Source organism: Lemur catta, chromosome 4 (assembly GCF_020740605.2).
Source record: "Lemur catta isolate mLemCat1 chromosome 4, mLemCat1.pri, whole genome shotgun sequence".
In the NCBI taxonomy this organism is placed as follows: domain Eukaryota; kingdom Metazoa; phylum Chordata; class Mammalia; order Primates; family Lemuridae; genus Lemur; species Lemur catta.
In genome coordinates, this window is record NC_059131.1 from 54,882,606 (window position 1) to 54,908,985 (window position 26,380).

General features: G+C 52.5%; 1 protein-coding gene across 1 annotated transcript; it reads left to right on the forward strand.

Moving 5' to 3' along the window:
• Positions 1-1,108: 1,108 nt before the first annotated feature.
• ATP6V1B1 (ATPase H+ transporting V1 subunit B1) lies at positions 1,109-26,279 on the forward strand. Its single transcript, XM_045549813.1, has 14 exons — positions 1,109-1,306; positions 8,069-8,124; positions 18,028-18,126; positions 18,305-18,398; positions 18,999-19,076; positions 19,950-20,089; positions 20,976-21,077; positions 21,678-21,775; positions 22,775-22,898; positions 23,150-23,300; positions 23,508-23,590; positions 24,663-24,767; positions 24,950-25,079; positions 25,168-26,279. Exons 1-14 carry the CDS (start codon positions 1,189-1,191, stop codon positions 25,329-25,331), a joined length of 1,542 nt encoding a protein of 513 aa, XP_045405769.1. The 5' UTR covers positions 1,109-1,188; the 3' UTR covers positions 25,332-26,279.
• The last annotated feature ends 101 nt before the right edge of the window (positions 26,280-26,380 follow it).

The window sequence follows — 26,380 nt, forward strand, 5'->3', positions numbered from 1 at the left end:
TTTGGGAGGAGCTTAACAATGTGGGAAATCCCGAGTCTGGAATGAGGCCTGGGAGCGACCAGGGCAGACCTCAGGTTGGGCAGGTCCAGACGCCAACCAGCATCCACCCTGCCTTGCCCAGCAGACCCGGGCCACGTCCGCTGGCCAGGAGAAAGCACAACTCCTTTAGCTACCTGACACGAAGACGGTTCCTGGGAAGCAGTGGTGAGGTCCTGGGTGGAGCCCAGGCCAGGCTGTGGACATAGCTTGATTTATAACTCCAAATATTTAGATATGCAATACGCAGACCTTCATTTGTGCTTTCTCCCATGGGCTGAAAAGGTCGAGGCGGGCCTGCTCTATGGGCTCCTGGAGGTGAATGCAAGAAGGTGAGACAGGGTCCTAAGATCAGGTGGAGAGAGACCAGCCCTGGTCCTCAGGACACTCTCAATAGTATAACACAGAAAGGCTTAAGGAGACCAGGTCTGATGGAGGAGACACGGGCTCAGCTTTTGGGGGCTCACAACCCAGTGGCAGGGACAAGAGAGGCCTCCCCTAAAGGGCATGATATAGGAAAGAGACCACATGTGGTGAATCCAAGGAGATGGAGAATCCAGGAAAGGCTTCCTGTAAGAGGTGTCACTGAAGCTAGCCAGGAAATAGTTCTCTATGGATGTTCAAAAAGATGATGATGGAATTGTGTAGGGAAAGAATACCCAGGTATAGTCAGGGCAGGGGGTGCAGGGTGAGGGTAGGTTGGGCGGACAGTGAGGAGAGCACAGGCTGCCAGAAATTGGGTGTGGGGAGGAGACCAGGAACAGGTGGGTGAGGGGCGGGGGCAGCAGGAGGACAGCTGAGAGCACTTGAAGTTCTGCAGGGAGGAACTGGATTCACACTGGCTTGGGGCAGAGCAGTAGCCAAGCACAGAGGCTGGAGAAAGCCAGCCTTCCCCTCTGCCTTTCTCCCTCACAGCCTCCGGCCCCTCCCAGATCTGCACAGCCTGGGTGTGGGGAAAAGCTTCCCAGCTAGAGCACTGGGCTTCCCTGTTTACAGTCAACGCAGGGGAGGAGAGAAGGAAGTGGGAGGGGAGGAGAGGGGCGGGTGGCCGCGGAGGCAGGCTGGGCAGCTCTCTCCAGCTCCAGCTGGACCCGAAGTCTTAGAGCTGCCACCAGTAGGTTCAGACACTTGTCTCCTAGCCCACCCTGCACCATGGCCATGAAGGTAGACAGCAGGCCTGGGGGGCTTCCCGGCAGTGGCTGTGACCTGGGCCCAGCCCGAGAGCACATGCAGGCGATCACTCGAAACTATATCACCCACCCCCGTGTTAGTGAGTATGACCTTCCCCCTCCACCATGGGTAAGGTCAGGGCGGGGATCTGGGGTGGCTGCTGGGTCCTCAGACAAAGCGGGGGACCCGAGACCCGGGGAGATGTAGGGGGCTCCCTGTCCAGCGGAGTAATGCAGTGGGGCCACCTGGATAAGGGGCCATCTCTGCAGGAGAAGGGAGAGAGGTCCCCAGCCTAGGCTACCTTGGGGTGAGGAAATGTGACAGTGTGTGTTGTGCATGCTTGTACCCTCAGCGCAAGGGTGAGTTTGTGTGTCTGCTTGGGTGATCTACGTGTGTGTGTGCTCACGGGAGAGCACATGTGTTTGGGCAATATCACATGTCTGAGTGTGGTAATGTGTATGTGCAGTTGGGGTGAGGGCTAGTGTCCAGGCATAGGGGCATGGACATGCTCATGGGGGTGGGGTGTCTCCTTGGCAGTTTTAGAGAGGGGAGGCCCTGTGCATGGCTCATGTGCCTGTCCTGCAGAGGTTGGCCAAATCCAGATCTGGGGCAAGGTCCAGAGGACTAAAGGGACCCCCTCATCTCCTTGTCCAAGGTCACTCTCTGGGTTGGTGAATTCTCAGACAGCCCAGCTCGCTGGAGTAAACCAGCCAAGCCACCAGCCAGGCCGGCCACAGCTAGGCAGAGCCAGAGGCTCCTACCAGGGTGTGTGGGGTGAGGGGAAGCAAGCCTGGCCCAGCCACTCCTCCTCCCTCCCTGCTTCTGGCACTATCCAGGCCAGCAGAGGGGATGGAATGCACTGAGGGCAGCTGGGGGCTGAGATGGAGCCAGGCAGCAGGGGAGTGAGCCCTGGGATTTGGGGCACCTCCTGAGGCCTGGGGCAGGTGCTGAGGGTGGAGCACATTCCAGTTTAGGAGAAACGGTGGGAATGGGGCGTGTCAGGTTTCTCAATGAGGCCCTGCAGGCCCTGCCCCATGGCGGTGGGGGTAGGATGGGAGGTACAGATTCTCCTTGGGCCAAAGCTGGGGTTGCCAAGCCCAGAAATATGCAGTGACTGGGGACCCTTTGGATCCAGAGACCAGGCCTGGAGCCCTGAGCTGGGGTGTGAGACTATCGTTCAGTCCCTGTGTGCCCCCTCCCCCAGGCACAGGAGATCTGCCAGGTGCTGAGTCTGGTGTAGGATCCTACTGTCATGCTCTGCTTTCCTTCTCCCTGGAATGTGCCCTCCCAGGGACCCTGTAGGTGCAGTCTCACCCCACACACTGCCTCCTCCTCCTTCTCTTTCTCTGGCCAGGACTACCCAGGCCTGGAGCTGCCTCCAGCCATTTCCCTCCCAGCCAGCCCCTTATTTACAGTCAATATGCCCTTGGCATGAGGGAAAGTACTAGGCTGGGGGTGGGGGAGTGGTGCCCACCATGTCTGCATGCCTTCTGTGAGGATGGCTTGGTGGCTGACCCAGAGCAGATGTGGTCCAGCAGTCAGGGAGCCCTTCCAGGCCTTGCTCCGCCAGTACCTTTGCTTTTGCTATGCACCAAGATACCCCAGCCCAGCGCAAACACCGTCCCCCCCACAGGGCCCACTTCTTCACCTGCAGCGTCTCCCCAACCCCTCCTTCCTCCTCAGGTGCTGGGGCCAGTGGGCGGGGGTTCTCCCTGGGGGGATGGGGACAGGCGCAGAACCAGCGGAAGATTTGGAGGCTCAAGGCTGCACCCTCAGTAGGCTGGAGGCAGGACTGCTGTGTCCCTCTCAGGGTGGGGATCTGGGGTGGCTGCTGGGTCCTCAGACAAAGGGGGACCCGAGACCCGGGGAGATGTAGGGGGCTCTGTGTCCAGTCGAGTAATGCAGTGGGGCCACCTGGATAAGGGGCCATCTCTGCAGGAGAAGGGAGGGAGGTCCCCAGCCTAGGCTACCTTGGGGTGAGGAAATGTGTGAGAGTGTGTGTTGTGCATGCTTGTACCCTCAGGGCAAGGGTGAGTTTGTGTGTCTGCTTGGGTGATCTACGTGTGTGTGTGTGTGTGTGTGTGTGTGTGTGTGTGAGCGAGAGTGTGTGCTCAGAAAGTGAGCCTGGCCACATATGTTGGGCCCAGGCAGGAGGACTCTGCAGACAGGGCCTAGGAGGAGAGCTAGGGGTACCAGAGGGGCAGGAGGCCCCAGGGCTTGTGTGGCCATGTGTGGAGGTGAGCCCGGGGCAGCTTGACAAATCTGCCCTTTCTGGAGGAGGTGGACCGAACAGGCCTGAGCCTTTGAGGGTGTGATCTCTCTGCTGAGAAAGAATTGGCCAGGAAGGAGGAGGCAGGGTAGAATCAGGACGGGGAGTGAACCCCACCATATCCACCCTGGGAAAGAAGGGTCCCCTTCGCCTCCCACAGAGTAGAGCATTTCCCAAGGCCTTGGCTTCCTTGGGAAGGAGTTGGCCTGGCAACGTGTCTGTTCTTGTGGGGTTAGGCTGGACGGGGGGTGCCCAGCATGAGCAAAGGTTAGGAGGGACAAGCTGGCAGCCTGGTTGGAGGGAGAGAGCCAGGTCAGATCACCCAGGGGCTTGAGCACCAAACCACTGACTTTGCCACCCGCCTCAGTTTCCTCAACTGAAAGGGGAGGGAGGTACACTGGGAGAATCCCAACCAGCAGGGTCTTGGGCTGATTCTAAGAGCCCTCAGCTTCCAGCCCCTGCCCGCCCTCCCCTAATCCCTCCAGCGGGATCAGGGAGGAGGTGCAGGACCTGCTGCCCCGGGCTTGCCCCCACCCTGGCCTCACGCATGGGCGCCTGTCTCAGCCCTCTCCCAGGACGCTGCAGGTGTGGCTGGGCTGGCGCTAATTAGTGGGCCGCGCGGGATCCCTGCTGAGCCTTTGACAGGGTAGGCGGTGGAGAGGTGGGGGCAGGGAGGCGCTCCACCAGCCGGCAGTCCAAAGTGCAACCCAAAGTGTCAGCTAGGACAATGGAGGGGGTGGGCAGAGCAGCTGGAGGGAGTGTCTGCAAAGTCTCTGGAAGGCCCATTGGAGGAGGGCCCCTAAGGTCGTCTGATCCAGCCCTCTGCCTTCCCTCTCCAGGGTCAAGGGGTGCCTCCCAGGGTTGAGCAGTGGCCACAATCCCTGAGTGCTACAGGATACTGTCCTGGTTTGTGGTGTGTCCTAGGAGAAATCAACTCACTTTCTGGGCCATACAACAGACACACGCAGAGTTGGGGGTATACAAACAAAAGGCCTGACTTCCAGTCAAGGACGCCTTTGTGGCTTAGGCACCGTGTTGGCTGTGTCCAAACCAGACAGCCTCTAAGAAAAGGTCTGTTCTGGTCTGACAGGGGAGACAGAGCCCTAGTCTGAGGGGAGAGACAATCGGTCCAGGGTGCCAGTCTGTGGTGCCATGGGCCTGCAGCGGGGAGCGGACCCGCTAGGCTGCAGGAGTCAGTCCAGGGCAGAGCCTTGAAGGATATGAACAGTCCAACGTGGAACAGAAACAGCTACGTGAGTGGACTGTCTGCAGTGCAGCCACCAGGCTGTGGAGTGATGCACTCATCCAACCACTCTTTCTGAAGCCCACCTAGAGCCAGGCCCTGAGGCTGCCAGAAGCCTGGGAAGGCGGTTTACAGATGAGGCTGGTGCCCTAAGATGGGGGACTTAGAGACCTCATGCTGGTCACCGGGTGGCCTGGGGGAGGCGGCTCCCTCCCACCCCGACTCCCAGAGGGCCTGCAGCAGCCAGCAGTTCGCAGCAGCCCCGGGGCTCCTTCCTGACCGGGCCTTCCGCTTAGGGAAGGGTGCTCTGACCCTCCACCCATCCTGCAGCACCGCTCCCCCGCCCCCCAGAGTAGCCGGACGTCAGGGTTAATGCGGATTTCGTGGGCAGGGGCTGTGGAGTGGGGGGAGCCGGCTGTGAAGAAGGGAGGAAGTTGAAAGACTTGTCTCTGAAATTGGAATTGTCTCCAAATTGGAAACCATTCCCTGGGGCTTTCTGGCCCTCCTGGCCCCTTGCCTCCCAGCCCCCACCTCCCTACCAGGCCCACCCACCACGCGTCTTTGCATCATGGTTCACTGCTTTCTTCCCCCATCCCTGCCCTTTGGCAGGTGTGTTCTTTTCTCTATGAGGTCAGCAAGATGCCAGCTCTTCTTGGGGCTTATAAAAATGAGGGTCTCTCCTCTCCCACCCCTCATTCCCCTGCTTGCACAATGCATTTCCTCCTCCCTGCTTCTCCCTCCATCCTCTGCCGGGCTACCTGCTCCATTCTGCTGGACACAGTTCTAACAATTCAGACAATTTGACCAAAGCACCATGTGGGCGGGTGTGTGTGTGTGTGTGTGTGTGTGTGTGTGTGTGGGGGGTGCTCTTTGGAGATTTTTTTTCCTTGGGGAGGGTGAGGCCCCAGTCTCTGTCCCCCTATGCCTACCCCACCCTTAGCCCTGGGCACCCCCTTTCTCCTCTCTTCCACCCTCTGTCTTCACAGGGAGTGTGGCTGGAGCCAGGGGCACAAGGCCTCAGGCTGGGCAACAGGACACTCTTTTGGTGTGGGGGCCGGGCAGGTAGCGGGCGCACCTCTGTTCTGATGCCAGCAGTATGGGAATGAGCTGCTGGAACCATTAACGCCTTTCATAATTCATCCTGCAAATATGTATTGAGTGCCTCCCATGGAGCCAGCACTATTCTAAGAGGTGGGACACAGCAGTGAGCACCACAGACGACACCCTGCCCTCGTGGAGTTGACAGGTCTTCGTGCACGGGAAGCGGGCCTATGCACACCAGCCCTCTGCCCTTTCTGTCACTGAGAGCACCCAGGCTGGTCCTCCCGCCCATTCTCACTCACCCATCCTGATCTTTCCCTTCATAGCAGCTACCGCAGTTTGTAATTGTACTATTTTCTCTTTATCCCCGCTTTTAGACTGTAGGCTCCATGTTTTATCTGTCACCTTCATTTGCCTAGCCTAGTACACGGAAGGCAAGTAGATGCGCTGGAAGAAAGGCAGGGAGGAGGGAAGGAGGAGGCAGATGATATAGGAAAGGAGAGAGCCAGGCCAAGCCTCCAGGACCTCGACATCTCAAGGCCTGACCACAGAGACTTCCAGGGAGGCTGAGGCACAGCCCCAGAGGCGGGGCTCGAAGGACGGGCCGAGGCTCCCAGGCCTCTGGAATTAGCAGCCTGGGGGCCAGCGGTGGCCACCAGAGCCACAGCAGTGAGGGCAGAGGAGCCGGTGGAAGGTGGAGAAGGGAAGTGAGCAATTGGAGACCACACTTGTGAGAGGGCGGGCTGTGAGGGGGGAGCTGGAGGAAGGCGGGACTGAGGGAGTATTTGTTAAGATGGAGACACCTTGACAGGAAGGCTACAGAGAGAAAGAGAAAGGCTCTGCCCCTGCCCCATTGAGAAGGCATCTCTAGGGCCTGCTTCCTGGTGCCGGGGAAGGTGGGACACGTCCTTCATGGGTACAGGGAAGGAGAAGAGGGGGCTCAGGTGACGTGGGCAGGCTCGAGGGCCGGGAGTTGAGAGTCCCACTCTGGGCCAGAGCCCAAGTGGGACTTGTCTTCTTGAGCCCCCGAGTCTTCCACACAGTCCTTGCAGGACCCTTGCAGAGATCTGTGCAAGAATCTCCTTGCCCGGTCTGAGTCCTGATGAAAGGGGCTTAGATCAGGCAAATATAAGGGGATTGACCACAGACACCCAGGCTAGGGAGGGGAAGGGCTTCGATTGCCCTTTGGCATGGGGTGGCTCGGGCCAGGCTTGCCTGGAAGTGTGAGGGTGAGTGAGCTGAGCCGTATGGTCTGAGGAGAAGCTCTGCCTCGAATGTGCTGTGTGGCCCTGGGCGAGGCTTTTCACCCTCTGGGCCCGTTTTCCTGGCCTGTGAAAAGAGGGGCTGGACCACTCTCCGCTCTGAGGTCCTGCCAGCCTGTGAGCAACTGCACCCTCCGAGATAGCCCACCCACCTTGCCTCACCCAGAGCCTGCATCTCAGGTGTCTCTGCTGCCTCACAGGGAAGGGGTATGGCATCTGGGGACTGTGGGCAAGGGACTGTCCCAGGGTCCCTCAGCGCGAGTCCTGAGCAGAACCAGAATGAGGCTTCCTGGCTGCCAGTTCATGGCTTCTTCTATCAGAGCCCCTGGCACTGGGGTTAGGAAGTACTTCTTCATATCTAACCTAATCCCTCCCTGCAAGCTGAGCTCATTTCCCGTGTGTGGGTCTCCAGCCGATAGGTCTTTGGACATCCTGCTTCTTCCTCCCACCCTTTAGTTTAGCTCCCTCCCCTCCCTCACTGAGCACCCACTGAGCCAGAGGGTTCAGCACCCCCTGGCAGGGCCTCAGCAGGGCCTTGTGGTGGGAGCAGAGGCCCTGTTTGCCTTTTCTCACAGGGGCCTGCACACACACACACACACACACACACACACACACACACACACAGTGCTCAGTCAGTGTGGGGTGAATGGAGGGAAACGTGGCCTTGGTGAGGGGCAGAAGAGGGCACTTTCTGGCCACAGCTGGGGGCCAGAAGCTTTTGGAAAATGCTGTGAGTCAGAGGGGAGGGAGTGGGTGAGGTGGGGGTTGAGGCCAGAGGGGAAGCCCATCAGGGATGAGAAAGCCCTCTGCCCTCTGCCCGGCCCTCCCCCAGCCTCCTGCAGGTGTCCGAGCGGCAGGGGGCCCGCGGGCAGGGCCATGACCCTCACAGCAATGGTGGCTGGCCCTGTCACAGCTAATGGCCCTGATGGCCCAGGCTGGGCAGGGAAGGAGGTGGGGGTGTGCGGAGGGAGGGAAGGGGGGGATGCCTCTGTGGGGGGGGGGTCTGGCTGGGGTGGGACCCTCACTCACTCCCTGCCCTTCCCCCAGCCTACAGGACCGTGTGCAGTGTCAACGGGCCCCTGGTGGTGCTGGACCAGGTCAAGGTGAGACTCTCCTGCTGCTTCCCTGGCGCTAAGGCCAAATCCCAGGGCTCGGGTCCCCCTCCCACTGCCCCCCCCCCTGCTACCCTCCCACTCACAGGATTTCTTCTAAATTGCCCCAGGCCCTGCTCTGTTCTTTCTAACACCTGTCATCCACTCCCACATCCTCCTTCCCTAGCTGTCTCCCCAGCTACCCAGGGTTTCTCCTTCCTGCCTTTTCAGTGGGGGCCAAAAATCCATAAAAACCCCACAGAGACCCCTGCTCTGGCCTTGGGAAAGCTGCTTCTACCACTAACGAGCTGTCCCCCTCCACTGCCCGTCAGTAGAATGGTGTCTGACTTCCTCAAAGGCTGGACTCGCCCCACCTGCGTCTCCCACTGGGTCTTCTTCTAGAGGGGAAGTGGAGGAGGCAGCAGGTTCATGCCAGCTAACATTTCTAGGGATCAGGACGGTTTCCAAAGCCTTTGGAATGTCTCAGTTCCAGAACCAGCAACATGGGTGGGAAGGGAAGGGGGGGAGGGGGTGGGACCCAACAAAAGTAAATGGCAGGTGGGCTGTTTTACATCCCTTAAGAACTGTAAGAACATGGTAGACAGCGACAGACAGTATTTTGAGTCCTGGGGTTGGGGATTTTTTAGTGATAAAGTGCCCTGCCAAGGTAGAGATCACTCTGTTGTCCTCCCTCCTCCAACCAGTTCTGACCCCACAGCCTTCCACCTAACCCCACCACTGTGCAAACCGGAAACCTGGGTGCCGCCCTTGAACCCTCGTCTGCCCATGTCCATATTCTGTGGCTCTCTCCCACCCCACCACTACCGTGTTATGGCCATGGCCTCTGGGCTCCCAGCCCGTCACCCTCCCATCCTCTCCACCGTGCAGCTGTCCCTGGCTTCAAATTCACTTAGGGCGCCCAGTGCCTGCACCTCACTGGCCTTCTCTCTAAGGGTCCCTGTGTACCTTTCCACTCACTCTCACCACCCTCCCTTCTCCAGTTAGAAACCCACACTGTCTCTGCATGGAGCTGCCATTTGATATCTCTGGGCCTTTGCATTCACTATTCTAAAAATGTGATGAGTAATATATGTTTATTACTAAATTAAATAACTGGGTCTCATTGCCAGTTTAATAACTGCCATAATTTTAAAGTAGTGATGAACACACAATATTTTGAGATGGCTGCTACAACTGAAATGTCATATGAAAACATCTGTGATTTCCGCCAGTGACAAAGTCACAGGTAGTGCAGTCCTGCTAATTCTACTGTGGCTTGTTACCTGTACTCAGAATTGGAGGAAATACTAAATTTCTGTAAAGGTTCATGAATATAAAATGTAACTTGCCTATCCAAGATCACAGAGCCCCTGAGTTCTCTCCTTGGACTCACATAGGCTCCAGGTTAAGAACTCCTCTCACAATTAGTTGGATGAGAGTATGGAGTACATGGGAAGGCATGACAAAAGTGTGGGCTTATATCAGTAATAATTTTTTTTTTTTTGAGACAGAGTCTTGCTCTGTTGCCTGGGCTAGAGTGCCGTGGCATCAGCCTAGCTCACAGCAACCTCAAACTCCTGGGCTCAAGCGATCTTTCTTCCTCAGCCTCCCGAGTAGCTGGGACTACAGGCATGTGCCACCATGCCCGGCTAATTTTTTCTATATATTTTTAGTTGTCCAGCTCATTTCTTTCTATTTTTTCAGTAGAGATGGGGTCTCTCTCTTGCTCAGGCTGGTCTTGAATTCCTGACCTCAAGCTATCCTCCCATGTCCCAGAGTGCTAGGATTACAGGTGTGAGCCACCTCACCCAGCCAATAATGTTTCAAATTGACATATAATAATTGTACATATTTATGGGGTACATAGCAATGTTTCCACACATATATGCATAGTGATCAGGTCAGGGTAATTATTAATAGTATATCCATCTCCTCAAACATTTACCATTTCTTGTGTTGGGAACATTCAATATCCTCCTTCTAGCTATTTGAAACCATATAATATATTACTGTTAACTATAGTCATCCTACAGTGGTGCAGGAATAACTAGAACTTATTCCTCCTATCTAGCTGTAATTCTGTGCACCTGCTTTTCCCTCTGCCTCCTGGATGACCCTCCCCTAGTCCCTTCCTCTGACTCATCCCCTGGCCACCTTTTCCTGGGTGCCTCTCCCAGCTTCCCAGGCATTGAGGCTCTCCATCTTTTCTACTTTTTGTAGTCTTATTGGCAGCATCCATCCGGGCATTTGGTCTGGATCTGGCTAGTCTCCTCCTTGCCCCCTCCTCTACGAACCACCTCCCCACCCCCCCTCCTACTGGCCGTGGACTGTGTTTATTAATTCTTAGTTCTAGGAGCCCAACATAGCACTTTTCCTGAACACCCAGATGGTAATAGGTGCTCGGTATGTTTGTGCAAAGGAAGGGTGAGTAAACTAATGAGACAAATGAATGAATGAATGTTAGCATAACTAGATACGCACCTGTCAAAACTCAAGCCAACCATATTGAAGGCATCAGACCCACCTGCTGCTAGAAACAGACTCCATGTTCCTATGGCCAATGTTGCTTGATCTGCCAGTGTGAGGGGTGCCCCCAGCGGAAGTGTGGCTGAGTAATTAAGTGTGGTACCCTGGGGCCAGAGAGTCTGATGAGTCAGACTTCATGAGTTTTAATCCCAGCTCCATCCCTCTCTTTTCTACTAGCTACCCGTCAATCCTAGATCAACAGCCTAGCGCCAGCTGGGGACTTGTTAGACATACAAATTCTTGGGCTCCACCTCAGACTGATCGGCAGCTCCAGCAGTGGGGCACAGAGGTCTGTTCTTACAAGCCCTCTGGGTGATCTCATGCTCCCTGAAGTTCCAGAACCATCTATCTAGGATCATAAATCCCAGTTTCCTCATCTATTGAATGAGAATAACGTTGTTGTGAGAGTCAAATCAGACAAATGTATTGTTTTTATTCCCCCCAAGAACAGACAGCTGTGGCTCTTCCTGAATGCTAATAAGCCTGATCAAATACTTGGTGCCATCTCCTGTGCCACCACACTCCCTACCAGACCTGTCATTCCATGTGGGCCCCAGTGTGCCAGGGAGAGATGGTATCTATGCAGGTATTTTCTTAACTGTAAAATGGAGCTGAGCTAGGTCCCCAGACCTATGGTCCTGTGATTACTGCTTGCATCTGTAACTGTGCAGAGCAAAATAATTGGGCGGTAGAGGCACCCAGAGAATCCCCGGCTTGCAGAGGAAGGAAAGGAACTGGTGGTTTATAGTCTTATAAGTTCAGGAGGAGAAGCGCCTCTATGCATCCCTCTCCAAGGCCCCACACCTGCTTCCTTCTTCCAGAGTTGCTTGGGCAAAGTGCCACAATTCTGTTTCTACAGCGCCACCTTCTGTTCACATTGAACCACACAGGCAATTACTCCCTGCTTCCATCCTTCTCAAATGGAAAAACATTTGGGAGAAGAATTTTGTGTAGATCAGAGGTTCTTAGCCCAGGGAATAAGGGCCTTGAAATTGTACGCAAACCTTGATTGAAGATTTATATATGAATGTGCCTGTGCATTTTTCTGGGGGAAGTTTCTATGGGTTCATCTGATTTTCCAGAGTTCATGACCCAGAAAAGGCTAAATCTCTAATTTGTAGAATTTGATCATGTATCAGAATCCTCTGAAGAGCTTGTTAACATGCAGATTGCTGGGCCCCACCCTGACATTCTGATTCCGCAGATCTGGGGTGGGGACCAAGAATTTGCACTTCTAACAAGTTCCCAGGTGATGCTGCTGATGCTGGTCTGGGGACCACAATTTGAGATCCTCCACTCTAGGGGATCTTCCAACTCCTGTATTCTTTGATGCAAACTGGTCCTTATTTGGGAGCTGGGGTAAGCACTCATCTTATCCACCAGACTTGATCCCAAACATCTGTGGCTGCTTTGGAAAGAGTATGCATCAGCTCTGAGGATGATTTCCAATGCTCACTTGACTCTCCAGCACAGGGGATTGGTTGCGCTGATTCATCCCTACTTCCCGCAATCCTCCTAGTAAGCAACAGTGAGTTGATAGGATCAGGCTTGCTGATGTGGCTGCAAAACAGGGCCCTTTGGAGCACACTGGAATTTTCCCCCGGCACCCGCTGCCCTGACTGGTTATGAGACCCTGCCCCACCAACAATCAGTCAATACACACACACATAGATCCTGGCATTTTCTTCCTAACGGGCCCCAAGACTCTACACACTCTGTGCCTGAGTGTGAGAGCCTGACAGTTCTTCCCTGTGTCTAACCGTAATGTCTGCTGTTTAAAGTTCATTTTCTCTGATTTCATCTTTGGGGGACACTCAATGCACCACCCTCATCTCCACTGCCCTTTCCCCCACCCTCCTTCACCACATAAACCCACATAAAAATGGTCACTTTTATCACCCCACTGCCTGATTTCCTTTGGGCCCACTCTGGCTTGTGCTCTGTCCAGCAATTTTTCCGACGAGGTTAAAACAGCCCACTGTTACCCCAGTGAACTGACAACGAGGCAATGGCCATTTCAAATACAGACACAGGCGGGCTTGGAGTGGGCGAGGAAAAGGAGCCAGGTCTTCGATTTAGCGCGTTTCCCCGGCGCTCGCTGTCCTTGCTCTTGGGCTCCCTCTTGTGGTTGACGCCTGGGCATTCGCAGCCCCTTCCACCGCAGAGCATTCTCCTGGGGCAGGCCTTCTGTTGCGACCCCCTCACCGCCCCGCCTCACCCCCGCAAGCCCTGAAGGGTGGTTTGGGGAAGAACAGGGTCACCTTCCCACCATCTTCACAGGACAAGGAGGGGCCCAAGCCGGAGCTTCCTTCAGAGACTGTTAGAGCCGCAAACCTTCTAGTCTCAAGTTCAACCCCAGCAGGGGTGCCCCACGGAGTGGCGCCTACCCTGGTCACACCTTGCTGAGGAATTGGGCCATCTGCCCATCCCGCAGACCCCTGAAGTCACTAGTTTGTGGCCAGCAGGGAATATAATAATGATAATCATGGCAATAACCACCTGCACTGTACTTGAAAATGTTCCCAAGTTGCATTATATATATATATATATATATATATATATATTTTTTTTTTTTTTTTTTTGAGACAGAGTCTCACTTTGTTGCCCGGGCTAGAGTGAGTGCCATGGCGTCAGCCTAGCTCACAGCAACCTCAAACTCCTGGGCTTAAACGATTCTACTGCCTCGGCCTCCCGAGTAGCTGGGACTACAGGCATGCGCCACCATGCCCGGCTAATTTTTTCTATATATATTTTTAGTTGTCCAGATAATTTTTATTTCTATTTTTAGTAGAGACGGGGTCTCGCTCAGGCTGGTCTCGAACTCCTGACCTAGAGCGATCCACCCGCCTCGGCCTCCCAGAGGGCTAGGATTACAGGCGTGAGCCACCACGCCTGGCCTGCATTATATTTTAATTACAAAAATTACACATGCTTCTTGTAACTTGGCGAAACAAAGAAAAGACACATAATGTTAACTACTGCCCCTAACCACTTTATTCCCAGAGCCCTGAGATAACCAGTGTAAAGACCCTGCTGTATATGCTCAAACACCAGCAAATCCACTTTACAGGTTGACATTGGTGTTGGTCTCTTGATACCAAGGATTCTCTCCATTCAGTAGATATACCTTGTACCCATTCTTTTGGATAGTGGCAAATCAGGTTATAGTACGGATGTACCGTGACTTATTCGATAGTCTCATTATTGATAGATAGCATGTTTCCAGGTTTCCAGTCGCCTCCCACTGCCACCTTTTTTTTAAAAAAAGTAAACAGTCTTCGCTTATGTCTACTGGTATGTTTTTAAAATTGTTTGTCTTATTACATAAATAAAAACTTCAAAACAATATTATGTAACAATGGTGTAACAGGATCTCTGTCTGTTACTGATTTTTATTGGACATAAAAATGGCTTTAGCATTTCACCATTTGCAAAGATGTTGATGTTGGTTTTGGTAAATAGTTTAATGTTCAAGTAGTTGCCTTCCACTCCTGTTTTACATAGCATTGCTTTAGAAACAGCTGCTGGATTTTATCAAAAGTCTTTTTTACATAATTCTATGGGATTCTTCTTTTAATTTATGTTGACAAACTTCCTATTATTGTGAATTTTGTTGTCAGATGTTGACCAATTCCCAAATGTCAATTGCTCTAGGCTGGCATTCTTGGAATAAATCCTACTTGGTCATATTTATTTATTTAATACACTGCTTGATTAGACTGACTAATAATTGATTTAGAATTTCTGCATCTATATTAATAAGAGAAATTGGTCTGTAGTTTTCACTTGGGTACCATCTTTATTGGACTTGAATTTGTGGCTTTCCATTTGATAGTCTTGTTTCCTTCTAATTTTTATTCATTTTCTTTTTCTTTTTTCTTTCTTTCTTTTTTTTTTTTTTGTTGTTGTTTTCCAGAGTCAAAATGGAGTTTGGCTAGTTCCCCCAATACAATCCTGAAGGGAATGATGACAGCGGGCTTTCTTGTTTTTTCCTAATTTTAAAGGGAATGCTTTATGCATCATATCATTGAATATGATATTTTCTATAGGTTTTTTTGAGGATACTCTTTTTGGGGTTAAGAAATTTCCTTTGTATTCCGTGTTTTCAAACAGTAGTTTTGCTCTTTGTTTTTTGTTTTTAACCATGGATAGTTTTTTAACTTTCTCCAAAAATTTTTGAGATGTTCATAGTTTTTTATCTTTTAATCCATTAATAAAGTGAATTACCTTAATAGATTTTCTAATACTAGACTAACTTTACATTTTTTAAATATTCCCAACTTTGTTTTTTAAATTTTCTATTTGTATGTGTATTTATTTATGTTCATTTTTTTCTTTTATAATTTTCATTTGTACGTGTTGGATTGGGTCTGTTAATATTTTGTTAGGATTTGTACATCCATGTTCATGAGTAAGATTGCCTACAATTTTCCCATAATTATTTTATTTTGATATCATGGTTATGCTTGCTTCATAAAACGAGTTAAATACAGTACTTTTCCTTCCAGATTTTTGAAGAGCTTAATTAGTTTCAAATTATTTGTTCCTTGACTGTTAGAACTCACTGGTGTTTTCTTCATGGGACGACTTTAAATTATTCAATATTTTAAAGATTGCAGAATTATTCTGGCTTTCTTTCTTGTGCGTATGCATGTGTGTGAATGTGTGTTTTAAGAGACAGGATCTCACTCTGGTGCCCAGGCTTGAATTCTGGGCTCAAGCAATCAGCCTCCCAGCCAGCTAAGACTACAGGCTCCTGCCACCACACCTGGCTATTCTGGCTGTCAATTTCATTTTTAATTGGTTTTGGTTTGAGTTGTATTCTTCTAAGACTTTATTCATTTCATCTAAATTCACCCTTTTAAGATTATAAGTCTATCTAGTTGAGACTTTTTAATTACAATACTTATTTATTCATGCCTTTTCTTTTTTTCTTAATCAATGTTGCCAGTGATTTGTCTATTTTATTAGGCTTTTCAAAGAAGCACCTTGGCTTTGTTGATTGTCTCTATTATACATTTGTTTTCTATTTTAATAATTTCTGCCCTCTTATTTCTTCTACTTTCTTCGGGATTTTAATGCCATTCTTTTTCTGACTTATCAAATTGCATACTTTTTGGCTTCTTTAACCTTTTTTTCTTTTCTAATATTGAGTATTTAAAGCTTTAAATGTATCACACATATGTTGATATATAGATTTTCACTATTGTTCAGAGCTAAATGTTTTCTAATTCTGACTATAAATTCTCCTATACTTATTGCGGTTTTTCTAACCATTTTTTTGTTTCTATTTGTTTTGATTTCTATTATGGTCAGAGAACATGGTACAGCTTTATGTCTGTGTCATGGCATGAATTGATGTCCTCTTCATTCTTTTCTAGACAATCTGTCATTTCAGTTTTGATTGCCTCCAATGTCCAAGGAGTAATTTAGAGGAATACTTTAATTTCCTGAAGTATTAAGAGTTTGGGAGGAGAGGGTTGTCTTTTTACCACTGATTTTTGCTGGGTTAAGATATGGCTTCCTCCCTGAAGTGCATCAATCACCTGGGAGGTGAGGGAGGGTGCAATGTGTTTGTTCGAGGACCTCCTCTGGAACGAAGGTGCAAGTACAGTACTTACCTCTCTTGGGGCCGATGAAAGCCCAGGACCGAGGACCGATGTCAGCGGGAAGGGTGTGCTCTTCAAGCCCAGCTTGCCTGGCCAGGCCTGTAGCCTTCTCTAGATGGGGCAAAGACTAGGACCAGGTGGTGCATGCGCAGAGGAGCATGCACCCAAGGAGCATGCGCAGAGGCAGAGCTCTCCTGCCCACCTGCTCTCTGTGGTCCTGGAGGGCAGCCTGATGGTTTTTGTTTTTGTTTTTTTAAATTATAATTCACATACCATAAACTTCACTCTTTTAAAGTGCATTCAGCGTTTTTTAGTCTACTCAGACTTGTACAGCCATCATCACTATCTAATTCCAAAACATTTTCATCTCAAAAAGCAACCCCATACCCATTAGTCGTCATCACCCCAATCCTCTCTACCCCAGCCCCTGGCAACCACTAATCTACTTTCTGTCTCTATGCATTTGCCTATTTTAGACATTTTCTATCAATAGAATCATATAATTTGTGGCCTGTTTTGTCTGGCTTCTTTCACTTAGCATGATGAGGAGTTTTGGGAGGCTTTTTGTTATTGCTTTCCTGTCATCTTGTTTGCTATTCTAAGTATAATGTTTTCAAGGTCCACCCATGTTGTGGCATATGTCCGTTCTGCATTCCTTTTTAAGGCTGAAAAATATTCCATTGTATGATCGTACCATATTTTGTTTATCCATTCATCAGTTTATGGACATGTGAGTTATTTTCACTTTTTTGCTATCATGAATAATGCTGCTATGAACATTCATGTGCAAGTTTTTGTGTGGACATATGTTTTCATTTCTCAGGTGTGTTCCTAGGAGTGAAATTGCTGGGGGTCAGATGGTAACTCTACATTTAACTTTTTGAGGAGCTGCTGGACTGCTTTCCAAAGTGGCTGCATCATTTTGCACCCCCCAGCAGTGTATGAGGGTTCTAATCTCTCCACATTCTTGGCAACCCTTGTTAGTATCTGCCTTTTTGATTTTAGCCACATTAGTTGGTGTGCAGTGGTATCTCATTGTGGTTCTGATTTTCATTTCTCTAATGATTAACGATGTTGGTCATATCACGTGCTTATTAGCCATTCGTATATCTTTTTTGGAGAAATGTCTATTCAGATCCTTTGATCAAATCCTTTTGATTGTCCAGTTGTAAGAGTTTTTATATATTCTAGGGATCAGCCTGATATTTTTTATTCTTGAACCCTGGGAGGACTATATGTGAATCAATCCCATTTTTATGGCTAGGAAAAGACTGTCGCTGGTACATGAGGACACCTGAGAGCAGGGCGTCTGTGTCTTCCAGGAGCCCTGGACAGCCCAATAGTTACTACATTTTATTGACCTTTTACAAGGTGCCAGGCACCATCCTCATGGATGTTCATATATTATCTCATTTCCTCTCTGCAGCAGCCCCACTTTAAAGATGAGAAAACTAAAGTTTATTACTCAGTGACTTAAGTACTTAATGAGTTACTTACGTCATTAAGTAACCTCTGCAAGGTCACACAGCTACTAAGCTTCAGCTCTTCAATTCCAACCTGGCCTTCCAGCTCTGAAGTCCATGCTCCTAAACATCCAGGTACACTGCCTCCCAAGGAGAATTCAAACTTCCACTTCCCAGCCCCTCAAGTTCATTTCCACAAATGTTTGGACAAAAGAAGGGAGACAACAGCTTGAGACTGGATCAAAGAGGGATGGGGAGGAGAAGGGACTTTGCTTCTGGTCTCACGGTCACTCTGGGTTGCTCTCCTCTCCTGCCAGTTTGCCCAGTATGCTGAGATTGTCAACTTCACCCTCCCTGATGGGACTCAGAGGAGTGGACAAGTGCTTGAGGTGGCCGGCACCAAGGCAATTGTTCAGGTGAGTGATGTCAATGCTGGTTGACTAAATGAAGGAACTCATGAAGTTCCCACACTATCTTACAAGCTCCGAAGACAGGAAATGTTCTATATTCCTGAGGGCACAAGGCATGCCCAGAATGCGTAGCCCCATTTGCTCCAGCAAGCCCCTTGTTAGAGTAACTACCTCTTGTCTCCAGGTGTTTGAAGGGACATCTGGGATCGATGCCCAGAAGACCACTTGTGAATTCACAGGGGACATCCTACGGACTCCAGTGTCAGAGGACATGCTGGGTGAGGGATAGGATGGTGCGGGGTAGGGTTGCCCCTCTGACACCCCCAGCCCAGCTTCTCTGACCAGGCCCTAAGCACACTGCATTGTCATTGCCTGTTCACACACCTATCTCCCCAGTGAGCTCTTTAAGGTCAGGAGTGTGCCTTCTTTCTTTGGTCCCTGACCCCAGCTCAGGGACTGACATACAGGTATTCAATAAATGAGGAAAGCAGGTTCAATAAGCCAGAGGTACAGTAGGAGCCACCTATTTGGGGTCAGGCTTAAAGGGACTGCTAAGCCCTGAATTTCCCCTAATTCTCTCCCAAGACCTGCCATACCTGGCCTGAGCCTCCCCTTTTTCCAGTCCTGGAATTCCCCAGTAGAGTCATTGTCCTGGGCCAAGGTCTTGCCTGTAAAGGTTTCCAGGAGAGGAAGGAAGACCCCCCAAGGGGACAGTCACTGTGGCCAGTTCTCTGGGGTATCTGAGGCCTGAGGGGAAGGGGACACAGGGCAGTGGGGATGTGGGGGTAGGTGGAGGCTCGTGGGTGTGGAGGGTAGGCAGCAGAGAGGGATCCAGGGCTGGCCCTGAGCATCCTCCAACACTCCTCGCCCACCCTCAGGTCGGGTTTTCAATGGCTCCGGCAAACCCATTGACAAGGGGCCAGCAGTCATGGCAGAGGACTTTCTGGATATCAACGGTGAGTGACCAGAGGCTCTGGATGGCTTCAGGACCCAGCCCCAACACCTTCCCCACCCCAGCCATCACCTCTGCCACCCTGGCCTTGGAAGCTCTGCCCAGAGACAAGCCGAGGCAACTGCCCAGGGTTCACCCCAGGGCAGGTCAGACACACAGGCAGATCAGATGTGATATGAGAGCAGCAAGGGCCTCTGTCCCCAAATATGCCACTGAACCCAAACACTGCCATCAGCACTCCCTGTCCAGCCTGTGCCATCATCGTTAGACAGTGCTCCACACACTGCCCAACGCCATCACTCTCCTGCTGTGGGTTCCCAGTCCTGAGCGGGGCTGGGGTGGTCTGCAGGCTCCCATGCATTCCAGTGGGCAGCCTTCCTGAGTGCCCAGCCCTACCCTGTCAGTTTACTGGGGGATACGATGGAGGCCCATGGCTTGCACGAGGCCACACAGCAAGTCAGTGGCAGAGCACAGAACATACATCTGCTCAGACAGGAAGTCTCCAAGTCACCCTCAGGTCCTCTGAACCCCACACTAGTACCTGGCGGTGGTGAGGAGGGCTGTGCCTCCACCCACAGGGCCTTAGCCTGAGTCCCTGACTGCCAAAGCACTGGGGCAGTGCCATCAAGGTAGCACTGGATCTGTGGCTATTTAAATTTAAACTAATTCAAATGAAAGAAAATTTCATTTCAAAGCCACATTTCATATGTTCAACAGCCACATGTCTAGGGTTACATTGGGCAGCGCAGTTAGAGCACATTTCCATCCTTGCAGAAAGTTCTATTAACCAGTGTTGCTCTGGAGTCTGGGGCAGGCTGGAGGAGGGCAGGGAAGGGCTTGAACCCCTGAGCATGGCTTCATGGTTGCCCCCTCCCAGGCCAGCCCATCAACCCCCACGCCCGCATCTACCCCGAGGAGATGATTCAGACGGGCATTTCTCCCATTGACGTCATGAACAGCATTGCCCGTGGTCAGAAGATCCCCATCTTCTCAGCAGCTGGACTGCCCCACAATGAGGTGAGGCCTGCAGGGCCACAGGCATGACCCAGGGGAAGGGACAGAGCACAGGCCAGGCCAGTGAGGCCAGTGAGGAGCGCTCCTGTGCCAAGGAGACAGGGGCCAGCCGAGCTGGGGTCACTCAGGGACTCGGGGCTGCACAAGACCTCCCCCATGTCCATCACCAGCCCCAGCAGGTCTTCAAGCTGCCCCAAGTGGGAGCCCATGGGTAGCTGACAGTGTTGCAAGTCCTGCCCGGCTGAGCTCACAGCCTCCACCCACTGGTCCTTTTCTGGCCCTTCCTCACGTGCACCTACTCCACCCTCGCCACCAAGAGGGAACAGCCTGGGTCCTCCCAGAGCAGCTGGTGTCACAAGGCTTCCAGATGCTTCTCCCCAACCACCCAGCTCCCTGACCACTCCAAATGGTCTGAGTGATCAGAGGGGATAAGTGCCCCCACCGTGCCCTGCCCCCACATCCTGGCTCTGGACATGGTATCTGCAGGCCTGGGGCAACTCTGTGCTCAAATAACCCCCCAGCATGCTATGAGGGGGTGGGGGTTGGGGTCCCAAAGGCCTGACCAACCTAAGCCAAGTTGCCCAAACCCGTGCTGAGGCGGTTGACCTTTGGGACTGTCACTCTGCCCTGTTTCTCACGTCAGGCACCCACAGCCCATTAGAAGCCATAGAACAGCCCCCTCCGTCCCTGCCCCCCAAAAGACCGTGGGACTGTAGGACCTGGGGCAGCGCTGTCACCTCTCTGGGCTTGGATCCCCTCCCCCGACAATGGCCTTGGCAGGAGGATGCACCGGGGAGGGCTGGTCCATCCCCCTCAGTGGTGCGGGGGGGGGGGGGGCAGGCTCTGGGCTCCACTCTGACGTCCTCCCTCCCAACCTGCTCCGCTCCAGATTGCTGCTCAGATCTGCCGCCAGGCGGGGCTGGTGAAGAAGTCCAAGGCTGTGCTGGATTATCACGATGACAACTTCGCCATCGTCTTTGCAGCCATGGGGGTAAGGGAGGCTGGGCAGATTGGCAGGTTGCAGAAGCTGTGAGCAGGCAGCCTGTCTCCCTCGGCCCCGGCACGGCCTGATCTGATGGGGCAGGCAGTCCTTGGGAAGCTGTCAGATTCTGGGCCAGTCTGAAGAGGGGGAGTGGGCTCGGCGACCAGGGCATGTGCCTCTCAGGGCAGCCCATGGCAGCTGTAAGATGGGTCCAGGGTGGCCTGGAGGAGGAGGAAGCCAGGGAATTTGGGGAGACAAAACAGCCTCAAGAAGGGGATACAAGGGGGCCCTCAGAGGGTCCAAGGGGAGGACAGAGAGGTGGGCAGGGCAGCAGCTGGCTGTGAGAGGGTTGGGGATGGCACTGAGCAGAGCTCGACCTGAGGAAATCTGAACCCCTTGGGGAAGGTATTATGAGGCCCCACCAGGACTGGGGCAGCAAACCCAGCCCCTGCCCTTTCAAGCCCCAGGGTCACCCAGTGACCGTGCGCCTTCACCCCCAACCACTGGTAGCCAGTCAGTCCACAGGCTTTCCTGAGGGGAGCTGGGAGGGCCAGGCCATGTCCTCCGGCCACAGGGCCCCGGCTCCAGCCCTCCCTGCTGTGTGTCCAGGTGAACATGGAGACAGCCAGGTTCTTCAAGTCTGACTTTGAGCAGAACGGAACCATGGGGAACGTCTGCCTCTTCCTGAACTTGGCCAATGACCCCACGTGAGCTCTCCCCTGATGCCCAGACTGCCCTCAGGCAGGCAGACCCTGTCCCTTTCCCAGACCCTGTCCCCTTCCCAGACCCGAAGTACCAGGGCTCAGGGGCATCCCAGAACTACAGCATGAGCCAGAGCCGGGAGAAAAGCCCGGCAGTGTGCAGGTGGGGAAATGGTGGCCTGGGAAGGGCCCACAGACAGAAGGAGGGAACCAGGCCATGACCTGCAGTCCTCAGCTCGTCCCACAACCTGGTCCAGCCACCATCTCAACTCAGGGCTCCTCATCTCTGTGCCACTTCCACAAAGCCACCCCTGAAGAGATCATTCCCCTAAACATTAGTTTAGAAAAACTGCTATTTTAAAAATTTAGAAAATGGGAGTTTAAATCTGGGTGTCAGGTGGATGAAATAATTCTAATAAACTATCCCGAGTATTGAGGGCACTCTAAAAACTAGGTGACAGAATTCTGGAGGCTGCCATGACATCACCAAGGGGAAGAGCCCCAGGCCCAGAGCTCGGGGCCAAGAGTGCCTGAAGCCAGAGCAAGGGTGTTCAGGAGCTCCAAGCAGGAGGGGCCCAAGGGCAGGCAAGTGTAGGAAGCACACACACCAAGTGTGCTGGGAGCAGTGAGAGGGACGGTGAGTGACAAAAGCACATGGAGGACACAAAGTGAGTGCTCCAGCTGACACAAGCCTCAGTCCAAGGGGACAGGCTGCTCTTGACACTCCTGGCCCTACCTGGCCCTGTGCCACCAACTCCCCTCCTGGCCTCAGCCTCTGTCCCCTTTCCTACCCTGGACAAAGGCTAGCGGGGTGGCTGGAGAGTGCCCACTCCTAGGAACCGAGGCCTGCCCTGGCCTGGGGGCTGGGGGCAGAGGCTCATCTCATTCAATTCTCTGCCACTTCGCACAACACCAGCTTCCCAGTTCACCTTGCACTCAGCCCCAGGCCTAGTGGAGCATAGGTCTGCACCTCCAGGCTCTCTAAACACCTGGCCACACCTCCAGGATCGAGCGGATCATCACCCCTCGCCTGGCGCTGACCACTGCCGAATTCCTCGCCTACCAGTGCGAGAAGCACGTGCTGGTCATACTGACTGATATGAGTTCCTACGCAGAGGCCTTGCGGGAGGTGAGCTGGCTGGCCAGGGTGTCAGATCTTCCCTGCCCCTCTCTAGGCCCGGGACCCCAGGGCAGATCACCCTACAAATAGAGGGGAGCTCACCTGCCCAGGCCTGCCCTCCCACATGAGCTCCAGGACTCAGTCACACACAGCCTGGCCATCCCTCTCCTGCCCCCACCAGGGCCCCTGAGCCTCCCACCCACCCCTCCTTGCTTCAGCCTCTCACCCCATTCCTTACCCCAATGCCGTGGATATTGCAGGTCTCAGCTGCCAGAGAGGAAGTGCCTGGGCGCCGAGGCTTCCCTGGATACATGTACACAGACCTGGCCACCATCTACGAGCGGGCAGGCCGCGTGGAGGGCCGGGGCGGGTCCATCACGCAGATCCCCATCCTCACCATGCCCAACGACGGTAGCCTCCCCACAGCCCCGCGCCCTCCCTTTCCCACCCAGACACACGGTTGTGCAGCAGCGCTCTTCCTCCATCAGGGCAGACGCTGTCCTTCCCTCCCAGAGCCCTGCACCCTATCATTCCCAGGAGAGGAACAGAACCCAGGTGGCCCCAAGTGGGCAGAGACCTGGACCCCATCCACATGGAAGCCAGTGTGTTTTCTCGTAGATATCACCCACCCCATCCCAGACCTGACGGGCTTCATCACAGAGGGACAGATCTACGTGGACAGACAGCTTCATAACAGACAGGTACTGCTCCTTTCCCACCTACTCTGCTCTCTCCCCCAATGACACTGACAAACGGATGTCCCACCACCTTAGGAGGGGCCAGCCAAAGCTAACCCTGAGCAGGAGATAGTCACTGGGAAGACTGTGTGGTTCACAGACAGAAGACAGGCCTGGGTAGAATCCAGCTTACCTGGCTCTGGAATCTCAAGAAAATAATTTCATCTCTCTGATCCTAGGTTTCCTCATCTATAAAATAGGAATAACAAAATTTATCACACAGATAGGTTGGGGAGGATAAAAATAAGTTGGCAGGCCTGGTACGGTGGCTCGCGCCTGTAATCCTAGCCCTCTGGGAGGCTGAGGTGGGAGGATGGCTTGAAGTTGGGAGTTTGAGACCAACCTAAGCAAGAGTGAGACCCCATCTCTACAAAAAATAGAAAAATTAGCTGGGTTTCATGGTGCATGCGTATAGTCCCAGCTACTCAGGAGGCTGAGGCAGGAGGATCGCTTGAGCCCAGGAGTTTGAGGTTGCTGTGAGCTAGGCTGACGCCACTGCATTCTACGGGGGTCAATGGCAAGACTGTCTCAAAAAAAAAAAAAAAAAGAAAAGAAAAAGTTGGCATATAGAAAGCATCTGGAAGGTAGTAAACACTAAATAAATACTATTTTTCTTCTGTTTTCAGTTATTTGCTTTGGTGGGCAGAAAACAATGAGTCTGTCCCACTTGTAGGTTAAAGACTACCCCTGTGACTTTTTTATCTTTGTTCAGGAGGTTCTTTCTTTGCAACTATTAACTATTACACTTCAACTTGTTTTTTTGTCCAAATAATCAGAAGTTTTGAAATAGTGAGCTTTTCATTAACTATTTTCATGCTATTGTCCCCCTCCATTGCCCTGTCTCAGGCCACACACATGTAGGACTGCAAACCCAAGCCCTGGAATTGGTGGGAGATAGGGAGGGCGGCTGTGGCCGCTGACCTCCCTGTAGGATGAAAGAGGGGTCTCCTGAGAACCGTAGAAGGAGAGACAACCACGGTGGGAAGGGAAGGAAAGCCTGGGCCCTGCCGTCTGCCACTCCCTTCTGCTCCCCCAGGTCTACCCCCCGATCAACGTGCTCCCTTCCCTGTCGAGGCTGATGAAGTCAGCCATTGGGGAGGGCATGACGAGAAAGGACCATGGGGATGTCTCCAACCAGCTGGTAAGGAGGAGAGGGCCCAGGAGTAGGTGGGTCATCTAGCTTCAGAAGCTGGAGGTTTGAGCCCCATCTGGACGACGAGTTTTTCTCCTGGCAAAAGGGGCCTCCCAGCACAGCCAGCCTGGGGACCACGGGGCTTCAGCAGTAAGCCCGCAGCGGCCCCCTGCCTCCTCTGCCCCCTCCAGTACGCCTGCTACGCCATCGGGAAGGACGTGCAGGCCATGAAGGCGGTGGTGGGGGAGGAGGCGCTCACCTCCGAGGACCTGCTCTACCTGGAATTCCTGCAGAAGTTCGAGAAGAACTTCATCAACCAGGGTAAGGCGCGTCGCTGGCGCTGAGGCGGTAACCTCTTCACCCTCCTCCCGCCCCACACACAGTCCTAACACCCCCGCCCTGTCCCTAGGCCCCTACGAGAACCGCTCGGTGTTCGAGTCGCTGGACCTGGCCTGGAAGCTGCTGCGCATCTTCCCCAAGGAGATGCTGAAGCGCATCCCGCAGGGCGTGATCGACGAGTTTTACTCCCGCGAGGGGGCGCCGCAGGACCCCGTGCCCGACACCGTGCTCTAGCCGCGCGCGCCTGCGCCGCGCCGGGTCCCCTGTCCCCCGCCCTGGCCCGCCCTCGCCCCTAGCGTCTGCCCTCGCCCCGCACACCCGCCCTGCGCCCTGCGCCCCGCGCTGGCTGTGCGGGGCTCCCGCGCTCCATCCCGGCACTGGGAAAGAGCAGAAGGCTGTTAAGCCCCGCTTCTATGCCTTGCTGACAGGAGCATCTGTAGTTTTGTTTTTAAAGCCCACAAAATAAGAAGTAACTGAGATGAATTTATCTTAGGTGAAAACAAGATTGGCAAAAAAAATTGATAATCGTTGAAAATGGGGCTGATGGGCGCATGGAGTTCATTAAACTAGTCTCCCCACTTTACAAAAAAAAAAAAGCTACATTAGTGTCTTAACAGCTGACAATAGAATTCCTCCTAGGGAGACATTTATCTTTGTGTCTGACTCTAAACAGCTCTGCCTGAGCGGTGCTGGGGAGGAATTTGGTTTGCTCCGCGCAGGAAGCGAAGAGAGTTGCTAGAGAGATGCCCTGAGGGACATGGTGCGGGTGCAGAAGGCTGAAAAAACGCCCCAGTTAAGAAATGAGTGAAGAGCATCCTAAAAATTAGGAGGCCTGATGCTGCTTTGACAGCTGCCAACTCTTCTGTAATGGCCCTCCCTCCTCTGTCTCCCCTGCCCGATCTCCAGTGAAGTCGTGAGTACTCCTCGCAGGGGGAAGAAGGGTGACTTGGGAGGACGGAACTTCAGTCAAGAACTTAGTTTCATTTCTAGGTCAATGTGTTGCAGAACCAGGTTAGAATTCTTAGGTCAAGAGCTAGCACCAAGAATAAAATTCCCATCCCCAAGACAATTTACAGCCATCTTGGGGAAAGCTTTGAGTACCCACAGTGCATAGAGTTGTTTTTATTTAATAAGATATAATCATCATCTTTATTGAGATATGATTCACATACCATACAATTCACCTGTTTATAATTGTGTAATTATAATTATATAATTTAAAAATGTTTAGTATATTCACAGAGTTGTATATCCATGATCACAATTTTAGGATATTTTCATTA